At 41.2% G+C, this 18614-nt stretch overlaps 1 protein-coding gene across 1 annotated transcript in view; it reads left to right on the plus strand.

The window, feature by feature from the left end:
- Window positions 1-18614, plus strand: part of SORCS3 (sortilin related VPS10 domain containing receptor 3) — a 314167-nt gene that overhangs the window by 198029 nt on the left and 97524 nt on the right. The window contains exon 5 of the mRNA XM_076338968.1: window positions 5709-5782. Within this exon, the coding sequence (XP_076195083.1) occupies window positions 5709-5782 (74 nt within the window). The remainder of the gene's footprint in view (window positions 1-5708; window positions 5783-18614) is intronic.

The raw sequence follows: 18614 nt of genomic DNA on the forward strand, positions 1-18614 counted from the left end.
AAGCCATCTCAACTAAATCATCTGTCTGCGGTGGGGTTATCTCCTTCTGCACTAGTCACTGTGGACTTCTTTTAGTGTCTATGGAGAGAAATGGAGGCTTCTAAGGCATGAATAATATGCACTTTTAGAAGTGTATCTTAGTATGGGAATTGTGCTTTAGAAGTGCCTGTTTTGAGCCTCTTTCTTGCCTGTCTAAAAATGAGCCTTGGTGACTAGCTTGGATATGCATGACTAACATGAGGGGGTTGAATCTCTTCCTGTGGTTTCCATATTTTTCCTTCATTGCTTGTTCTTCTCCCCTCTCTCCATAAGTGGAGTTTAAGCAGGCCAGTTTCTCATGCTGCTCCAGTTCTGAGAAGCTTGACTTCTTGAGCAAAATCATCCTTTTGTATTTTTTTGCTAGTTCTCATTGGGAAAAAAAACACCCAAAACAAATTACCCCAGCCCCAAACAAGATCATCCAAGCAAGCCAGCAGCATGTGTCACCCTGTAAGTTTGTACTGGAGAATTGGAACAGCATGGAGACATTTTTCATATGCAACACTCTGCGTGCATGAATATGTGTATAACTCCTTCCTTTCCAGCTCTGTAGTTCTGACTGTGTTTCTGGCATGTTGCACGTGTTCATGGCATAGAATCTGATACCAGGGATAAAACTCCCTCTTTAAGGGGCTTGTTGCTTATCTCGGAAACAATGCTGGTGTTAAATAAAACGTTGCAAGTGTTCTTAGAGTTTGAAGAAGAAGCATTCTGCCTGTGGTATGTAATATCCTTATGGTTCAGAGTTGTGCTGAGCAAGACAAGCATGAGTTAAGGTTCTGGCCTGTGGTGAAATAAAGTTGTATATCACTTTGGCTGCCAAGGTCTTTCCTCGAACAGATTGTGTATTCTTGGTAAAACACAGGACTGTGTTGGTGGATGTGATATGTCTGGTGCTACGATCCTTTAGTGTGGAGCATTGTGATGCTGTTTGGATAAACATTTGCTATTTACCTTCTTGATGTACGGCCTTTTTTTAATGGTAGGTTTAACTAGGCTCCTGAGCATAGGCAGATTTTCCCCAGTGCTCAGTACCCATTTTCAAAGACTGCACCTGTACTGCTGAGCTGGGGTGACCTCAAAGCCAGGTGTGAAAGCAGAGCTGCTCTTGGATCCTGCTGGTGTGACCAGGCTGATACTTTCAGAGTGTCGTGGTTTAACCCCAGCTGGCAGCTAAGCGCCACACAGCTGCTTGCTCACTCCCCCACGGTGGGATGGGGGAGAGAATCGGAAGAGTAAAAGTGAGAAAACTCATGGGTTGAGATAAAGACAGTTTAATAGGTAAAGCAAAAGCCACTCACACAAGCAAACCAAAACAAGGAATTCATTCACTATGTCCCATCTGCTGGTAGCTGTTCAGCCATCTCCAGGAAAGCAGGGCTCCATCATGTGTAATGGTTACTTGGGAAGACAAATGCCATCACTCCAAACATCCCTTCCTTCCTTCTTCTTCCCCCAGCTTTATATGCTGAGCATGACGTCATATAGTATGCAATATCCCTTTGGCCAGTTTGGGTCAGCTGTCCTGGCCCGTGCCCCCTCCCAGCTTCTTGTGCACCCCCAGCCTGCTCGCTGGTGGGGTGGTGTGAGAAGCAGAAAAGGCCTTGACTCTGTGTAAGCACTGCTCAGCAATAACTAAAACATCCCTGTATTATCAACACTGTTTCCAGCACAAACCCAAAACATAGCCCCATACTAGCTACTATGAAGAAAATTAACGCTATCCCAGCCAAAACCAGCACATTCAGTAATACTTTAGGTGCTTCACCAGGCCTGAAAGCCCATTAAAAGGTATATTTTTTTGACATGCAATGCTGGCCCCTTCACCTTCCTGTATCCCATCTGCCCTGTGGCAGTGTCACATGCCAGTCTGCAGGCAAGCAGAAATTCTAGGGTCATGCCTAGCTGCAAGGGTAGATGAGATTCATAAGTATCATTCAGATGGGCTCAGTAGGGAATTTGATCATTGTGTGTTTGTTCTCAAAAGCACCTCAGCTTTCAGGAGGCACCTGGGACCTGTCTGCTCAAATAGGTGCAGAGGTAGCTGGGATTGGCTGAGTGCTCTGACTGTGTTTACTGAGGTGCCTCTGTGGTAGCTGCAGGATTCTGAGTTTATTTTTGTGTTAAAAACTGAATTTTGTCACCCTTGCCTTGAGTCAGGACTTTGTCATTCTAGTTTGCATTCTGCTTCTGAATTGCTCCTTAGTCAAGTCCTCTGCATGCCACTCTTTAGCTGTGTCAAGGCACAAGACCAGCCCATACAAACATAAAGACCTGTAGCGGTCTTAATTTTTCATTCATCAGAGTGGGCCAAATAACACAAGGGAGTAGCAGAAAGGGCACACCCTCACAGTGCACCCTCATGGTACACTGAAGTCCATCCCTCTTAAACTAACGTCTTGGAGTGCTCTGGGAGGCGGAAATGCCAGAGATTACTTGTCACTAAAGAGCCAGAGCAGAGCTTTAAAAAGGGAAAATCTTGGCACTAAACAAACCTCATTTCTTTCCATTGCTTAGTATTCAGCCTTAGGACAAATTAATCTCTGTTGAAATCTGCTGTACTTGCCACTAAATTTGTTGTCTCTTCTAAAGGCATCTCTTCTCCTGTGAAGGGAGATGAACAGGAAGTGTGTGTATATATATATATATTCAATTTTAATACATACTAGAAAACTCTTTATTGTATGATTTATTTAGTAATTCAACATTAACCTTTACATTCGCATCTGTAAATAATACTATAAAAGTGAACTGGGCCAGAGAGGCCTTTCAGGAATTTGTTCTGTCATACAGCTTTAAGACTCTATCATCTGGTTAAAATTCAAAGTGGACACCTAGAATAAGTAGGTGAATAAATAAATAAAAGTTCTTGAATAATATCCTCTTTATCTCTTTATCTGAAATCACCTAAAGGCTGCAAGTTCAATTTAATCCTTCTACCATCAGTCAATCTGAGCTTTAATAGAAAGAAGGGGGGAAAAAAGTACTCAGTAGCTGGTCTCTGGTTTTTAACTTGACAGTGAGAAGGATGCTCCCTGAATGAGACACTGTGGGAGAGATGAGTAGTTAGGAAGAGATTGTGCTTCATGCCACTGAGCTATCTGTGGCTACTGCTGTCATGCAGCTGCAAAAGAAAAGGAAATGCTAGGGGCAAAAGATAAAAAAGAATCTAAGGAAATGGATGTATTTTGCTAATCCTTTCCTCTCATGGTGAGGATGGTTAATCCATTGCAGAATACAATATGCATGATAGTCCCACTTGCACTTGCTTGTGAACGGAAGTTAACTGAGGCTAAGCTGCCTGGAGCCCGTGATTTGTACAGCATCGTGGCTCAATCTGCAAGCCGTACCCGCAGTCAGGGAATGGAAAGGATAGCCAAGTTGTTTGATGCAACTGATGCAGCTCAGTCTGTGTGCAGAGGTCCTTGTACGGGTAAAACCATGTCAAATGACTCATGGAATATTGCTAGCAGGCACCATGCTAACGTCAAGGCAGAGTTGTAGCACTGTACAGTTTTGACTCTTGGAGTGTGGATTTTCAATTGTTGTTTCTAAAAATCTGGATGTTCCTTCAGAAGGAAGGATGTGATGCTGTTTGGATAAACATTTGCTATTTATCTTCTTGATGTACAGCCTTGATGTTGACTTCATAAGCCTATCCTCAAATTTGGAAAAGGAATTTTCTTTTCCTGGCTCCTTTAATTAAAAAAAGATAAACAGTGCTTTATTTTGCATCTACAGAGAATTCCTTTTGGGGCAGAGGATTCTTTACTGTATTTTTTTAGACTGTCACTGTGATTGGTTGACCAGAAAAGCAGAGCAAGCCCAGATAACGTGGGCTTTTAGTGCAGTATCTTACCTTATCTAGTGACAGTGCCAAAGAAATGCTGCCAAGTCGGAATATTCAGATCATGTCTGCTCTCCTGAAGAACACGGGGCAGAAAATCTTTCCTAGTATTTCTTACCACAGGCCCAGTGATGTTGGTTGGAGTGAAGTCTACATAATTGGAGCCCATTTTGACATGAAGATTGGAGGATGCCTGCTTCCCTCTTTTTTCCCCTGATGTGCTTTATTCACTGGCAGCTTGAGCTGTCATTGGCAGAAACTGGACTTCCCGTTGGCATAAATGCAAAGGACTGATTCTTTTGTCTTTACACATACCAGTTGCATTAGATACTTGATGGGATCTGAATTTCAGTTTTTGAGTTTCCTTTTGCTAGCTATACAGTGGTTTGGTTGTGTAGTTGAGTACAAACACAGTAAGAATTAATCAGCTGCCTCAGGCTCTGGACATTGCTCAAATAGCCCTTTCCAATCACCTTTGTAAATTGTTCTATGGTCCAGCTCTGATGTGGGTGCTGGATCTCTGTGGTCAAAGATACTGCCCATCCAAGAAAGTTTAATATTCAGTGCGAGCACATATAGTTTATCTTCCCAGTCACACTTAGCCACCCATCATAGCTGTGCCATAGTACACAACACTAGGTTGTGAACCCTTCTAATCTGAACATGGACCTGCCTCCGATTTGTACATCCAATTACTCAAAATCAAATCAAATGCAGAACCTTTACTCAAATGGTATCATTTTCCCATTAAGGACCTAAATTTGGATATTACAAACATTTAAGTTTCTCAGCTCTGTTATCTACCTCCTTAGCCTGCAATCAACCCTTATTTTATTAAGCCAGAATTTATTTCAGATGAAATTTATTTGAAATCCTGTTCAAAATACTGCCTGTTATTTATTTCTCTGTGATCCAGTTGTAAAGCAGAGTAGTTATTTCTCAAAGTGTATTTTTTTTCTGAAGAACCAAACTTGCTCAGAGTTGGAGAAAAGGAGCTTACGTATGCTTTGATCACGAGTGAGTGGATTGTGGGTGATAAACTAATTATATGGAGAATGGTGTTTGTGGTATTAAGCCGAGTATGTATGAAGCAAACCTATGTCTGAGACTTAGTGTGGAGTTGCATGGAAATTTGGTTACATTACAGCTGCACCATTTGTTAGCCAGAAAGACTCAAAATGATCATTAGATTGAAAATTTGGCTTTCAAGAAGAACCACTTCACTGTCTTTAATGTTTAACTAATGAGCACATTGATTTCTAACTTATCTCAAAATTTAGACCTTGTTCTGAACATAGAAGTTGTAAATGAGAAGCAATTTCCTTTTCTTTCCCACACAGAAGAGAGATGTAATCCACACCATAAAAACAAATTGCAGCATGACCTTGAGTATAGAGTCGCTACCTCCCACATCATAGTCATGTTAACTAATCTAATTTGTCTTTCATTCTATTTAATGTTAGGGATTTACATGTCATCAATCACGTGCTTCCTGTTGGGCTGAAAAAGCCAGGGGGACTGCCAGCTTTGTCATATGGCCGCCAAAGTGAATGTGTTGACAGCTGAAATCAGGAAGCACAAAAATATTTGAAAAGGTTTTGGAAGAGCCAACCTGCTTTTGAGTCTCAGCAGCTCAGTCTGGGTTAAATGTGAGGGGAGAAGATTGCCTTATTAGCCTTCCCTGGCAGCGAGGCTGATCGAAAACTGTGCAGGACATTCCATTCCTGTTCTTTAATCTGAGCTGATTTTAATACTTTATTTAGCAGCAGTCTTTCCTCTTCTTCCTCAAAGTTTATACTTCCTCTCTCTCTCTGTCTTTCAGCTGTACAGCTCCATGGACTTCGGAAGAAAATGGCAGCTCATGCATGAGCGGGTCACTCCAAACAGGTTTTACTGGTGAGTTACACCCTCAGGCTTTGCTTGCTTTGGGCAGGTCATTGAGGGGAGAAAGGCATCTAACTTGAAGGGATTGGTTGCTTTACCTGAACACTAAATATTCCCTTGGTTTTGGTCATCATCAATGTTATATACTCAATCCAAAGTATGTATCTTGCAGTGCTATTGCTGAACGTCTCCATGTTTGTACCTCTTTCTTGTCTGATAACAGTGGTGTCTTGTACAGACGAGTACAAGTCTTTTGATAATTGCAAACCTCCTGCTTCTTTGTTATATACCTATTTACTGTAACACAGAGAAACTGCCCAGTGCTTCAGTGACAAAGTTATGATAGTTAGACCTCCTATTTTTCAACCCTTCTGAGAACTACTTTAGCCTACAACACAGTCTTTGTGCAGAGCCAGCCACTCTGACCAGTCTCCTTATGCAACCGTTGGGAGAAAAGATGATTCAGACTCTGCTTTGATTCACTCTCTGAGGAGCCAGTTTCTTTCTGCTGACTGGTGAGAGCCCAGGATCTGCAGTTTGCTAAAAATCTGCTTTGTGACTCTTCCTTTGCATTTCCCAAGCATCAGCCTCCAAAACTGGGAGAGTGTCTTAAAAGCAGATGATTAAACAAATTTAGTTCCTGTCTCCAAGGTCCTCCATTTCAGATGCCGCTTTTCCAAACGTCTCTCCACCATGTGAAGGCCCAAGAATTGAATTTAGAGAGAAAGAGAAAATCCAGCAGTAGTCTTCTATAGTTGAATCTAGGATTTGGGGCTTGAATCAGATTCTTAACGCTGTACTACATGCCAGATGATGGGGGGGTGGGTGTGTGTGAACATGTAGAAGTGCTGATTTACAGAATCTGTGAATAGTTGAAGAAGTGCCTGGTCCTTAAGGCCAAAAAAGATCATAATATTAAGGAACCAGAGGCTCTTATTTTCAGTGGTTAAAAATAAAAAGGACTTGGATGACTTAAGAATTGACTCCCAATTGCAAAACATGATGTATATATCTTAGAGTCAAATTCTCATAGAAATTCTTACACATCATTAAAAGTACCTGGAATCCAGGCCCAAAATATCTATAGATTGGATTTGCAGTATTTCCACACCTTGCAGTGGATATAGACACTTCATGGGATTTTCAAATTGGCTAGGTCCTTCTGCAAATCTCTCTAAACAGCTTTAGACTCCCACATTTAAAACACGGCTTTTTGGCACCAAATCTGGAGATTTTCCTCAGTGTGCCTGTGGATTTTGGACAATGTAAGAAGGTTTTTGAACATCTAGGAAAGGAAGTTGTAAGGCTTCTAAGTCACATAGACCTGCAAAATGTATCAAAGATCTAGAACCTTGTCTGACCATGTCACTGTTTCACATTTCCATAGTGAAGGAAAGGTGGTTATGTTCTCCTGGTTGTGGTGACAGGTGGTTGATTGGCCTAACTATCCAAAATCCTTTGATTTCACTATTTATGCTAGGTGCCCATGACAAACGTGAGTGTAGATCCTCTCCAGGTGTATCCTTCTGTGGAGCAAAATAGTTGGTCTTATGGGATAATTGTACCCTCCCTTCAAATAGCACAGTTGAGCTTAGGGGAGAGGCTTTCTTGGAGGATAAAGTGTAAGGGCTGAGCTGACTTGGGATCAAAGCAGAATCTCTTTCTAAAGGAGAGGCTGTGTTGTTGTGGGTTTTTTCTACTTTCATATAATAATGGTTAATGGAAATTGCCTGTTTGTCTCTGTCCATTTGACACCCAAACCTGTAGATTGTTTTCCACAATCTACCTCATTTGTCATACAGCCTTTTGGCTGCATAGTTTGAATGCTGCTTTTTAACACTGCATTATATAAAGCCTCTGTTTCAAGTATCTCTTTCTCTTACAAAATGTGTAGAAGTCTTCTATAGGTAAAACTCATATGACATAGACCTAGAAATCTTTATTCCACTCAGAAACAGTAGAATCCCATGGACAATAAACTTTCCAAGAGAGTGAATTAGATTTTTCCCAGAGTGAGAGAGATTTGAACCAATTCGTAGTGCAGGGGTCAGAGATGTTGAAATTTTGGAACATAGTAACTCCCCTTAGCTGTCTGATTTCTTTCTTTTTTTTTCCTTTCTTTCTTTTTAAAGCTGCAAAATGTGATGGCATACAAGCTCTGGCTTGTAAGATGTGTACAGAAAAAGAAATGCAAGAAGAATTTAGCCTCGGGAATTTGGTGATTTCTTTTTATTAGGCTATGAAAGAGGGAGAAAGTGGCTATAGCTGTAAGTTTCAGAGGGACATGAGCCACTACTCTGTGGAGTTCATCAGCCTATCAAATACCACATTATCAAACCTCTTTATTAAAACTTCCAGGAAAGGTGAAATAATAATGATAGGGAGATGCCAAAAATCAGAGGTAAGCTGCTCATTTGTGCTGCTCTGCATTGTTTATTAGTAGGGGCTCAGGTAAGCATCCTTCATCAAATGGGACAGTCTTCATTTGATTTGAACGCGGCTGGCTTTATCTGGGGCAGCCTTTGTCGAATGTTTTTGCCTTCAAAGCATGACTTTCATCTCTCAGGCTGCCGTGAATGGGCTTGTGAAGACTATAATCTTCGCCTGGTTCATGGGATCAGTCAGCCTGACAGGGAGAGGTCTTATTTTTCTCTCTGAGACCTTTCCAAATAATTATACCTTCCCCGAGAGAGCTCAGATATAGAGACTTTAAGGCCAGGAGAAAATTACGGTTGCATCAGAACTCGTGAGGTTGGGATGTGAATTTTCACTCAGCAGAGTAAGCAAGACCTCTCTGTTAGTCATGGACACACAAGTCACTCTGTACATTTTGCAGTAGCTCTGGCAGGCAGCATCTGTGATGGCTCCCCACTGGTCAAAAACAAAGTCCTAAGCTCCAACTGATCTGTGGCTTTGTATCCTGGCTCTTGCCTTCAACTTCTTTCCTTAGTCCCAGATGTTGGTGCTAATCACTGTGTTGTAGTTTTGTGTTCTCATCCCATATGGATGTCACATGTCCCGCAGTTTATGGGACATCTCTCATCAGTTCCTGTGGCCAGCTCAAAGTTTGTGCATGAGCTGAGAATCACCGCTGGACCACTCATAGTTATCAAAACTAGGATTTAAGATCTCTGCTTCTGTAGTAGTGATTCATTTGTTAGCTACATCCACTGATGGCAGTGGCAGAACTTGAACAGAATGTGTTACTTGATGTGAGTACAGGCATCCAAATTTGGCTCCCACGTGCCTTGGCCTCAGAGATTTTAATAACTTAGGATCCTGTAAGGCTGGAAATAGGAGCTTACGCTAATGTGATACAGAAATTCCCAGATCACTCATCACTCTGAAATTACTCAAGATAACTGGAACCAGCATGGGTGCAAAGTTTGTTAAAGACCTACTCAATGTTCTTTTCTTTTAAAACACATTTCTGCAGCTTCTTCTGGGCCATGTTAATTTTTTCTCACTGTAACTTAGACACCTATGCTGTCATGTGGAGGGATATAAAAAATACAGTCCATATTTTGTACTGTAGAAATGTTGGGGAAGTTTCCTCGTCTTGGTGTGTTCTGTTCTGTGCTGACTAAATACTGTCTCTATTCAGACAAGAACTCGAAAGGACTTGAATTGTCCTTAAGTTGCTTTACCACCTCTGCCTTTTCCTGTGGTGGGACGACAGGACTAAGCAGGTGGGCAGGACAGTTTGGTTCATGGAGCATTCACCAAGCCTTGTTCAGCACTTTGCGGGACCACAGCTTTTCCATGTCATCTTGGGTGACTCAAGCTGACTTTGCCTTGTTACTCCCTAGGTGAGACTGGGATAGGAGAGCATTTCTTTTCCTTCTTGGGTGTAGTGGGTGAAGTACTCAAATATTGTGGTATCAGGTGCTACAGCAGTGGATTAAGAGCACTGAAGGGCTCTAGAGAGTTAAAAGATGCTTTAGTGGAATATGAAGTCCTTTTATAATCTTATGGCTTAATTCTTTAAAACGTGGATTTCCACAAGGTGACCTATGTTTTCTGGGTAATCAGCTAAATGGCTGTGAATATCATCCCCTGTCCATCTGTCTTTGGAGGCCCTGCCTGTGTTTGCTGAGCAGACACAGGGATCGCCATCCTGTGCAGAGGACAGAGCTATATTCCTTGCGACACCCACCCCCTTTCTTAGGGTCTCCCCAGGCTGCTTTTTGCTGGAGGACTCGTTCATGTTTCCTACCCGTCATCACTAGGGAATATGAAGCCGTGGCTGTGGGACCATTTTCCATTTTTTTTGCCTGGTACATCTAGACATTTACCCTTCTCTCATTTGATTTTTTTTAACATGCTCTCTGGGTCTCTGGGTGATTCTGTCAAAGCCCAGGAGTGGAAACAGTGGGGAAAACCTATTCGTGTGGAAGAGAGGGAGAAATCTGCACAGCATTTCTGATGGCTACAGGGATATTTGGAGCACTGAAGTCAGTGCCCAGGATGAGCCTCGTCAGTAAAAGACACTGAAATACACACTAGTGATGAAAGCTGGGCAGAAAACACCAACAAGGCAGGAGGGGAGAGACAGCAGGAGGAGGGAAATAGAACATGCACTAGCCTGGCTTGAAGGAGCAGTGTTTGTATCTGCAAATAGGAAAAACGTGGTGTAACAAGCAGTTCTCAAATACACTGCTGATTCCCTCACTGACTCTCCCCAGAATTTTATTTTTTCTCTTTCTGTGATAACCAACCAGTTTTCTGGTTGTTTTGGTATCCATGAGTGCCAGCCACAATCGTTTTGAACTCCAGGGATTAAAAATCGGGAGAAGGGAACAGGCTATGCTTTCACTGGGAGAAGGGAAGAGGCTGTGCATCCACTTAGGCTATGCTTTGGAGTTACGGCTTTTCTGTCACCGTTGTTTGAGGCATAAGCCAGCAAATTTTGTCTCTTGAGGGCAAGGTTTTCAGTCCTTTTTGTCATGATTTTGGATAGGAACAGTGGTAAAATATAGCTACTTTATTTCTATTTATTTGCAGCTTGAATTTCATGAAGACTATAGCAGAGGCTGGTTTGGATATCTGAGAGTAATGTAGCAGAAGATAAGGGATTTACCTCAGTGTTTCAAAAGGTTATGATCTGGATTTGGATGTGCAGTTCGGCAGATGTTTGTGTCTGTTTTTATTTCCTCATTTCTGTGACAGCACTGATATTTCCTAATCCCAGGGACAAATTGGGTCCACACAGACTGTTTCAGCAGCAGTTCCAGAAGTGACCTTTGGATACATCTAAGGTTACCTTTACTTGACTAGTTTGCCAGCAATGAAATGGTTAGTCAAATATGTGCCTGTCTCTCCTGTAAATCCCACTAATCATTAACTACCAGATGGTGTCATTGCATAGTGCTGGGGAAACGTCGCCTGATTTTTTACAGCCAAGTTTGCTGTTAAGAAAACATAGTCTTATAAAGGTCAAATTGACTATTAAGTAATCCTGCGTTAGTGTTTTTCAGCATTAAAACTATACAGTACATGGAGCTGTGGGTAAAGGAAATAATTCCAGTTTGGCAGCCATGGATAACACCACCTATAGCATCATTGAGGCATATACCCAGTGGCTGTTCATGTAGATGGCACATGAAGAACTGAACAGGGACCTATTACTGGAGGCTCCTGTGGGCTAATGACTCATTTGCCTGTGTTAAGGGACTTGCTTCCCATGCCCTGTGGGTGAGAACACCTGGGAAAGGTTTTTCTCCCAGAGGGTAGTGCTGACATAAATATGGAATGTGTTACTCAAGCCACCACAACCATGAACTGTACTAGGCTGAGGACAAAAAAAAAAATTTCAAACACTAGCCTCAAGCTCTGTAATAAGAGTTCAGGAGAGATGAGACCTTCTTAAAAGGTCTTGGCATATATTGAAAGATTTCCTTGCAAGGTCACATTAGTTAGTTAAAGATCACAGCACCATGGTGATAATAAGACCAATTTTATTTTTCTTTTCGCTTAAAAGGTGGACAAGTGGGGGAACTGTGAGGTTAGGGATTTTCTTTTCATTTTGTGTGCCTACAATTAGTGCAGTTGGCACTATAGATATTTAATGTTTCCAAACATTATGTCGTAGCTGACTAGCTTGTGATTACACGGTAACTCAGTGGCAGAGATAGAAATCGAACCTGGATATTAAGTTGGATGCTTTTTATTGGCTGAAATAGTGTTTATTTCTGTTGAAAAAGTTTCAAGTCAATAAAGATATTTTAGAATTCATGTCAACATTATCAAAATGTTTTTCTCAAAAAATTAAACAAAGGAACATCATGAAATGGTTGAAATTTTTTGGATGTTTTTTAGTGATTTTTAAATTTGAATGAATTCTCATTTTGCAATATATGAGCTTTTAAAATTAAAGTAGGGAAAGAGTGCAGTCTGAAACAAAGTGTCTGGATAAAGCCAACATAGAGGGATCCTGACTCCTATTCCCATCTTGATCTTTTGTGATGCAGAGCAGATACTGGTCCCTTATGTCCAAGTTAGGTGTTCAGTATGCTTATGATGTACTTCTTCATAACTGTGATCAGTAGCCTAGAAGAGTGATCAACAAAGTTTGAGAAATCTTTGTAAGTTTTACATTTTGCTTTTGTCCATGAGCATATTTTTTTTTAAACTTAATCCCATCCTGTTTTTCAACTACAGATTGCCAAGTGTTCTTCCAGGGATGTTGTGGTAGATTTCATGGATATCTAAGAGCATAAAATCCTAAATGACCCTAAGAAAAGGAAAATCCTTCACTTTCTGTCTCTGAGAAATCCTGCAGGACTGTTTTGTAGAGCCTGCGTAGACCCCACCTGTTCTGTTTGTGCCTACATTTAGTGTAATGTTTAGATTACCATTCCCGTTTTTGAGCACAGTCCATGTTTTTTTAAAACTAATTTATGAGAGATTGACACAAATAGTTGGATCTCAGAAAGCATCTTTGTAGAAGGTGACAAAAAACCCTAGTACACTACTGGAGGAGTATTATGGAATATTTTCTAGTTTACCTGGGACTAAAAGCAAAGATATTTGGGTTTCTGGGTTATATTTACACTTTATGCTGACTAATGACTTCATCTTACAAGGGACATTTGATACAACTAGTCTCTTGTACTATGAATTTAAGCTCTAAATAGTAGCTGATGCGCTGGAAGAACTCCTAAAGGATGTTCATTGCCTGACTTTGCTGTTGTGTGATGCTCTTCTCCGTACTGCCTGCTTTCCTAGGAAAATGAGTGTTTGACTTTGTAAAAGTCCTGTGGATGCCATGCTATCAGGCTCCCTGGGCTCAAAGCTGTTTTAGCAAGAAAAAAGAAAAGCATACTGGCTACAAGGATTGTGTGTGATCATGAAGGGAAATAATTTAAAATACTTCAAATTCTCATTTAAAACCCATGAACTACATAATAAATGAACAACAAGAAAAGAGCCACATGATAGCAAACTTACAATTCATATACCACCTCTGAAATTCTGGCTGCTATCACAGCCAGAATGAGTTCTTTCAAAGGGTGGTGTAATACCCTCTGGGAGGGCAATTTTGGAAGTTGCCTTTGAGGAACTTTTCTTTCTGACCTCCTTTTGCTTGAGAAACACAGCATATCTTGCAGAAGGAGGGATTACCCCTTCTCCACTAATGTAACTGTGGATGTCCTTACATAAATACTGTCTGGCTTTTAGAATTTGTGATTTGTTGTGACGTTAGTACAATTTGTGATGTTAGCCATATTTATGACTTTAATGTACTGTGGCTGGCAGTGATTTTTTTTTTTTTTAAGACTGGAAAAGTAAGGGCTGAAATATTTCTGTTCATTGGTTTTAAATTTAATGCTTATCACGAAATGTCACATATTGTACTGCAGTTAGGGCTTTCAGCCTTTTGCTTTGGACTCTCATCTATCGGGTTTCTTTACGTCCCAGGGACCAGACTCTTCTCTTATTTCCCCCACTGCTAATCTTGGAACACTTTGTAATCCCCCCCAGTCTCTTGTGACTAAGTGTCTGAGACTGGAGCAAACCAGATAAGCCGCTAGTAAGAAAGATCTAAGGAGGAATTTGTTGAATATTTCTCCCAATTAAGATTGATCCCTGGACTGGATCCCAATGCCACGTCTGTCTGGACAGTGCATGGTGGAATGATCTGTTTCCTTCTCATGCAACAGGGATAAGATGTCCAAACTTCATCGCAGTGTTTCACAGGCCAGTGTTGGAAGCTTAAATGCTGTCCTGCAGACTCATGCAGCCTGCCTGGGCTGACTTCACTTTGTCTCTCCCTGATGCACGTGAACTCAAACACAAATTAATTTCAGCCTGTCAGTAATGGTCCCAGAGTAATTCTTTGTGATACTTTGTAGGAAGCAGTGATGAAAGTCAGCCCTCTAATTAATATATTGAATAATGCATCTCCCTGAGGCATATGGGGATCTCCCATACTGTCACAGTTTGGCAAAGCTAATCAAAACCTAGGCTGCCGGGCTGCCGGTACTATCATATTTTCTGCTCTCTGGCTAGCAAGGAATATTCTCCTCCTTTTTTTGTGTGGGATTTGGCTTAGGTTTTGGCCTTTGGTCAAATTAATACATTGAATAATGCATCTCCCTGAGGCATATGGGGATCTCCCATACTGTCATAGCTTGGCAAAGCTAATCAAAAACTAGGCTTCCGGGCTGACGGTAGTATCGTATTTTGTGCTCTCTGGCTAGCAAGGAATATCCTCCCACTTTTCTTGTGTGGGATTTGGCTTAGGTTTTTGGCCTTTGTTCTATACCACAGTAGTCTCTGTTTCTGGGCAAATGGGCGAATTTTCATTGTGGGAGAAAACCCCTCTTGCTTTTAGATGACTCGCAGAGAAATCTTTGGGAGTTGTTTTAAAAGTCACCACTGTTCTGAGAAGTTGAGGAATGACCTTTTCACATACTCTGATTGTGGACATAATTTTCCAGCCATTTCATTCAGTGGCAAAACACCTGCTGACATCAGGGAGCTGAGCAGCTTTCCTGGACCCGGCCTCCCTGCTGCCCCAGACCTCATCCCAGATGGCCCACTTGGATTTCCAGAGATGCATCGTTGTGTGGGTTCTTACAACTCTTGTTACTTTACAGCAGCTGGGGCTGGAAGCATTCTTGCATCGGAGAAAGTTGCAATCTAATGGAGAATTTATCCTCAGTAGGTACATCAATATATCAGGGACCATTTTTGCTTGAAACTAGATTTTCAGTCATACCTCAAAGCTCTTCAGGTAGATTTTCTCAAGAAGAATCAGGAGGGACCCAGATAAATTCCAGTTCATTTCCCTGAACTGACTTCAGCCTCTGAACCTTTGGAAGTTTGCCTGCCATTAAGTTGAACAAAAACAGTTGTTTTATTTAACAGAAGGAGCTGAACCCATGCTGTGCAGAAAGAGCAGTGTTATCATGGCAAAACAGACAAGATGTTTCTGCATTCATTTAAACGTGAGCCATTTGTGTCACTCAATAACATCCATTAAAGATAAGGAGGTCCCTCTTTATGCCTTCTGCCTGTTGGAAATTAACAAACTCTCTTAAAATGACAATTCATCAGCAGTTATATGAGGCAGAATTCATTCACGGCAAGAGAAGAAATTGAAACTCCCATCCTTTCGTTCCTTGGCATTCCCCTGAGCCTCCTCTGTAGAATGAGATGAGTTTAATTCTGCTATTGTTAAGCATAGTGAGCGCAAAGCTACATCAGAACGTAAGAGCAGGAAGGAGTATCTTATTAACTGCACTACAGGTTCTTTTAAATAACGTTGATTCAGTAACTTGTCTCTTGCTGATCATATACAGAACAAGGATGAGAAGCCAGTGAGTGAGGCTGTTTTACTTGTATATTTGTAGTGAGCTAATTGGAATAGGAGATAGCAGTGGTTATCATAGCTCTGTAATTATCTCACAGATAATTGTTCTCCGTTGGGCAGAAGGCAATGAAAATGGGATGTGGATACATTTGCATGTTTAGTGAAATATCAGAAGTTCTGCAGCTGAGTTTGAGAGAGAGAAATATACTGACCTGTGACTGCCGGCAAGGACTGAGGAAATAATAAATAATACCTGTAGACTTCAGAGGTGATTGCTATAGATCTGGGTTTTCTCCCATAGGAGAAAATCCTGCTTTTTATTGGAAAAAATAAAGAAAAACAAACCAAAAACCCTGCCAGGTTTTTGGCCAAAGGGTGCAGAAAGATTCTTAGGTTTTGCTCACAATATTTTTGGTTTTCAGATTTTGATTGAAAATCTTTGAGGGAAGGAGACATGTTCCATTATAATAGTGATTTTAGGGGCAATCTATAACAGTGACTCCCTAAAGCCATTTCTGGATCTGCTGTAATTTCTCTAGAATTCTTTTTTTTTTCTTTCTACAAATCATTAGATTTGAACAGTGAGTTGACACTTTGGAATTTGCCTCGAGGCTAGAAAACAGCAGAGTATTACTTTTCATTTGGTCTTGTACATTTCTTTCCTTTTATTGCTCAGCTGTAACAACAAATTAAGAACCCAACAAAGAGAAGCTCTTGATTTACCTACAGCTTGACCATACAACTTTACTTCTTGACGTGTGGGTAGCACAAACTCCCATTGCAGCATTCTGCCCTGAGCTTTCTTACTTGAAAAGGGTAATGCTTTGGGGATGGGGATGCTTTGGGACTCTGCCGTTGTGAAGAGCTGGGAGTGCGTCTAGGGCTCAGCTCCCTGGGCAGCCTTGTCTCCTTATTGTTGGTGCATCCATCTAACTTGAAGCAAAGGAACCCACAAAAGCTCCGTGGTTTCTCTGGTCTCTCCTGCTACAGTGTCACTCTTCCACTGATGGAGAGATCTGCAAGCGGCTGTGGCCATTTTATTCATCTCCTCTCCATTCTGTCTGTGAGGATGCTGCTGTTTTGAATGCAAACCTGTCTTGTCACGAGACACACGGTGATCTGCAGACCTTCTGTCACCATTGCTTTTACTCATCATAGCCACGCAGACTTGCTGTTTCTACAGACAGAGCCTGTCTTTGCGTGTCTGTCTGCTGCCAGAATCCTTTTTGTTTCCTGCTTCTTTGTCTTTTCCTCTTGTGGATGTTGGGACAAATGAGCATCTCACTCTCAGCAGCTAATTGAGTGTGATTTTTTTGGGGCAAGGAGACACCTTCATGCATTTATACTTGCTGGTCCAGAACAGAGTAGTTTATTCTCCTCTGTCTTTCCCCTCCTTCCCCTTCTTCTTCTTTCCTCTCTCTCTCTCTTCCTTTCCTGGCTGATGGTTAAAAGAGAAAGAATGAAATAAGCCATTTGTTCTCTTCAGGTTAGCGTCTGAAATGAAGAGAAACAACTGTGACAAAAGGTTTGTGACAGAAATCTAGTTTTTCACATTGCCTTTCTCCAAAATGCATAAACTGAACCACAATTTTTTTTCCAGAATGTTAGATGATATCCCAGGGTGATTCTTCACAATATTGTGCAACAGGGAATGTGGAGACTCATCCTTCCTTAATTAATACAATGTACAATGCCCATACGCATATGGGGCTCATCAGCATATCCTATACATTTTGCCTGTGCCAAGTTTCATACTGGCATCCCCTCTTTGGACAATTTCAGTTTTATTTTTATCCATCTACTGCTGCATTCATTTATTAAATGGTGCTCTCACTCTGAAGCTTTTCAGAGGCACTATATTCTGCCTGGGGCTGTTAATAGCTGAATCACTGAGCCTTAGCGTTTCAGGCATGTCATAATGTCAGTCAGAAAATGTTCATACAAATGAGGGCAATTAAACACACAGTGAACTGAGAATTCTTATTTTGGTGTGAAACATTACTTGAACGGGTCATGTTTAAGATACTTCTGCTAGGAGACAAACTCAAAGGAATGTTACGAGTCTTCTAAACATTCCCTTCCAGCGAGGGCAACAGTAACTCCAGTGAAGTCCTTGGCTGCAGGACTGGCAGGCTGAGCTGATGGAGTCTTTGAGCATGTACTTTGCTTTTCTAAAGTGGTGAGAAACAGGGCTGATTCATGTTTCCTGAAAAAACAAAGCAATAATCTATAGCAATTCCCCATCTACATAACTTTCAAAGGAGGGTAGCCAAGCACTGGGCAAACGTTAATTAACTGGGCTTCATAATATAGTAGGCACTAAACTAGTTTTAAACCAAATGCAGGGAAAGAGATGAAAGCCAGTCAATATGTCACTGATCAGTCTTGGAAGAGAAACAAAAACTCTGTGCTTGAGTTTCACAGATCTGCGCAAAGCACAGCTGGCTAGAAAATGTCATTTCCCTGATTTATTTATTTTTTCCAAAAAGCTGAAAAAACCACACACACCACACCCCCGCACGCCCCCCACAAACTGTTCTACTCCCAAATCTTCCATTGGGAAACAAATTTTGGTTAAGTAGAATGAACTATTCCTCTGGAGTGGCTTTCCCCCCCCAAAAAAAAACTTGGCTTAGATTTTGATCACCAAAATGACTTTTGTACACAATAATTTCTGCATTTCGGGTTTCCACTTCTTATACTGTTTTTTCTGTTTTTTCCTCTCCTATTCCAGAAAAAGAGGGATGGTGGGGGAAGCAAAGGATGAGAAGGGAGAAAAAGCTAAAAATATGTCATTTTTTAGTGTTTCAAAAAATATACTTTTATTCTTGTTTCCTCAAAGGACTTGAAATTTAGAATATTAAAAAAAAAATAAAATCAAATGTGTCCTGCAAAACATGTCCCTTCCTTCAGAAGCCAAAACAGAATCAAACCTTTCTGTTGGAATATATTTCAAACTTGTCCACCATTAAGTTTGCAGACCTCTAATCCCAGGTAAATCCCCTCTCTCCTCTCTAGAAATGCCTT

This window comes from Aptenodytes patagonicus, chromosome 5 (assembly GCF_965638725.1).
Source record: "Aptenodytes patagonicus chromosome 5, bAptPat1.pri.cur, whole genome shotgun sequence".
In the NCBI taxonomy this organism is placed as follows: Eukaryota; Metazoa; Chordata; class Aves; order Sphenisciformes; family Spheniscidae; genus Aptenodytes; species Aptenodytes patagonicus.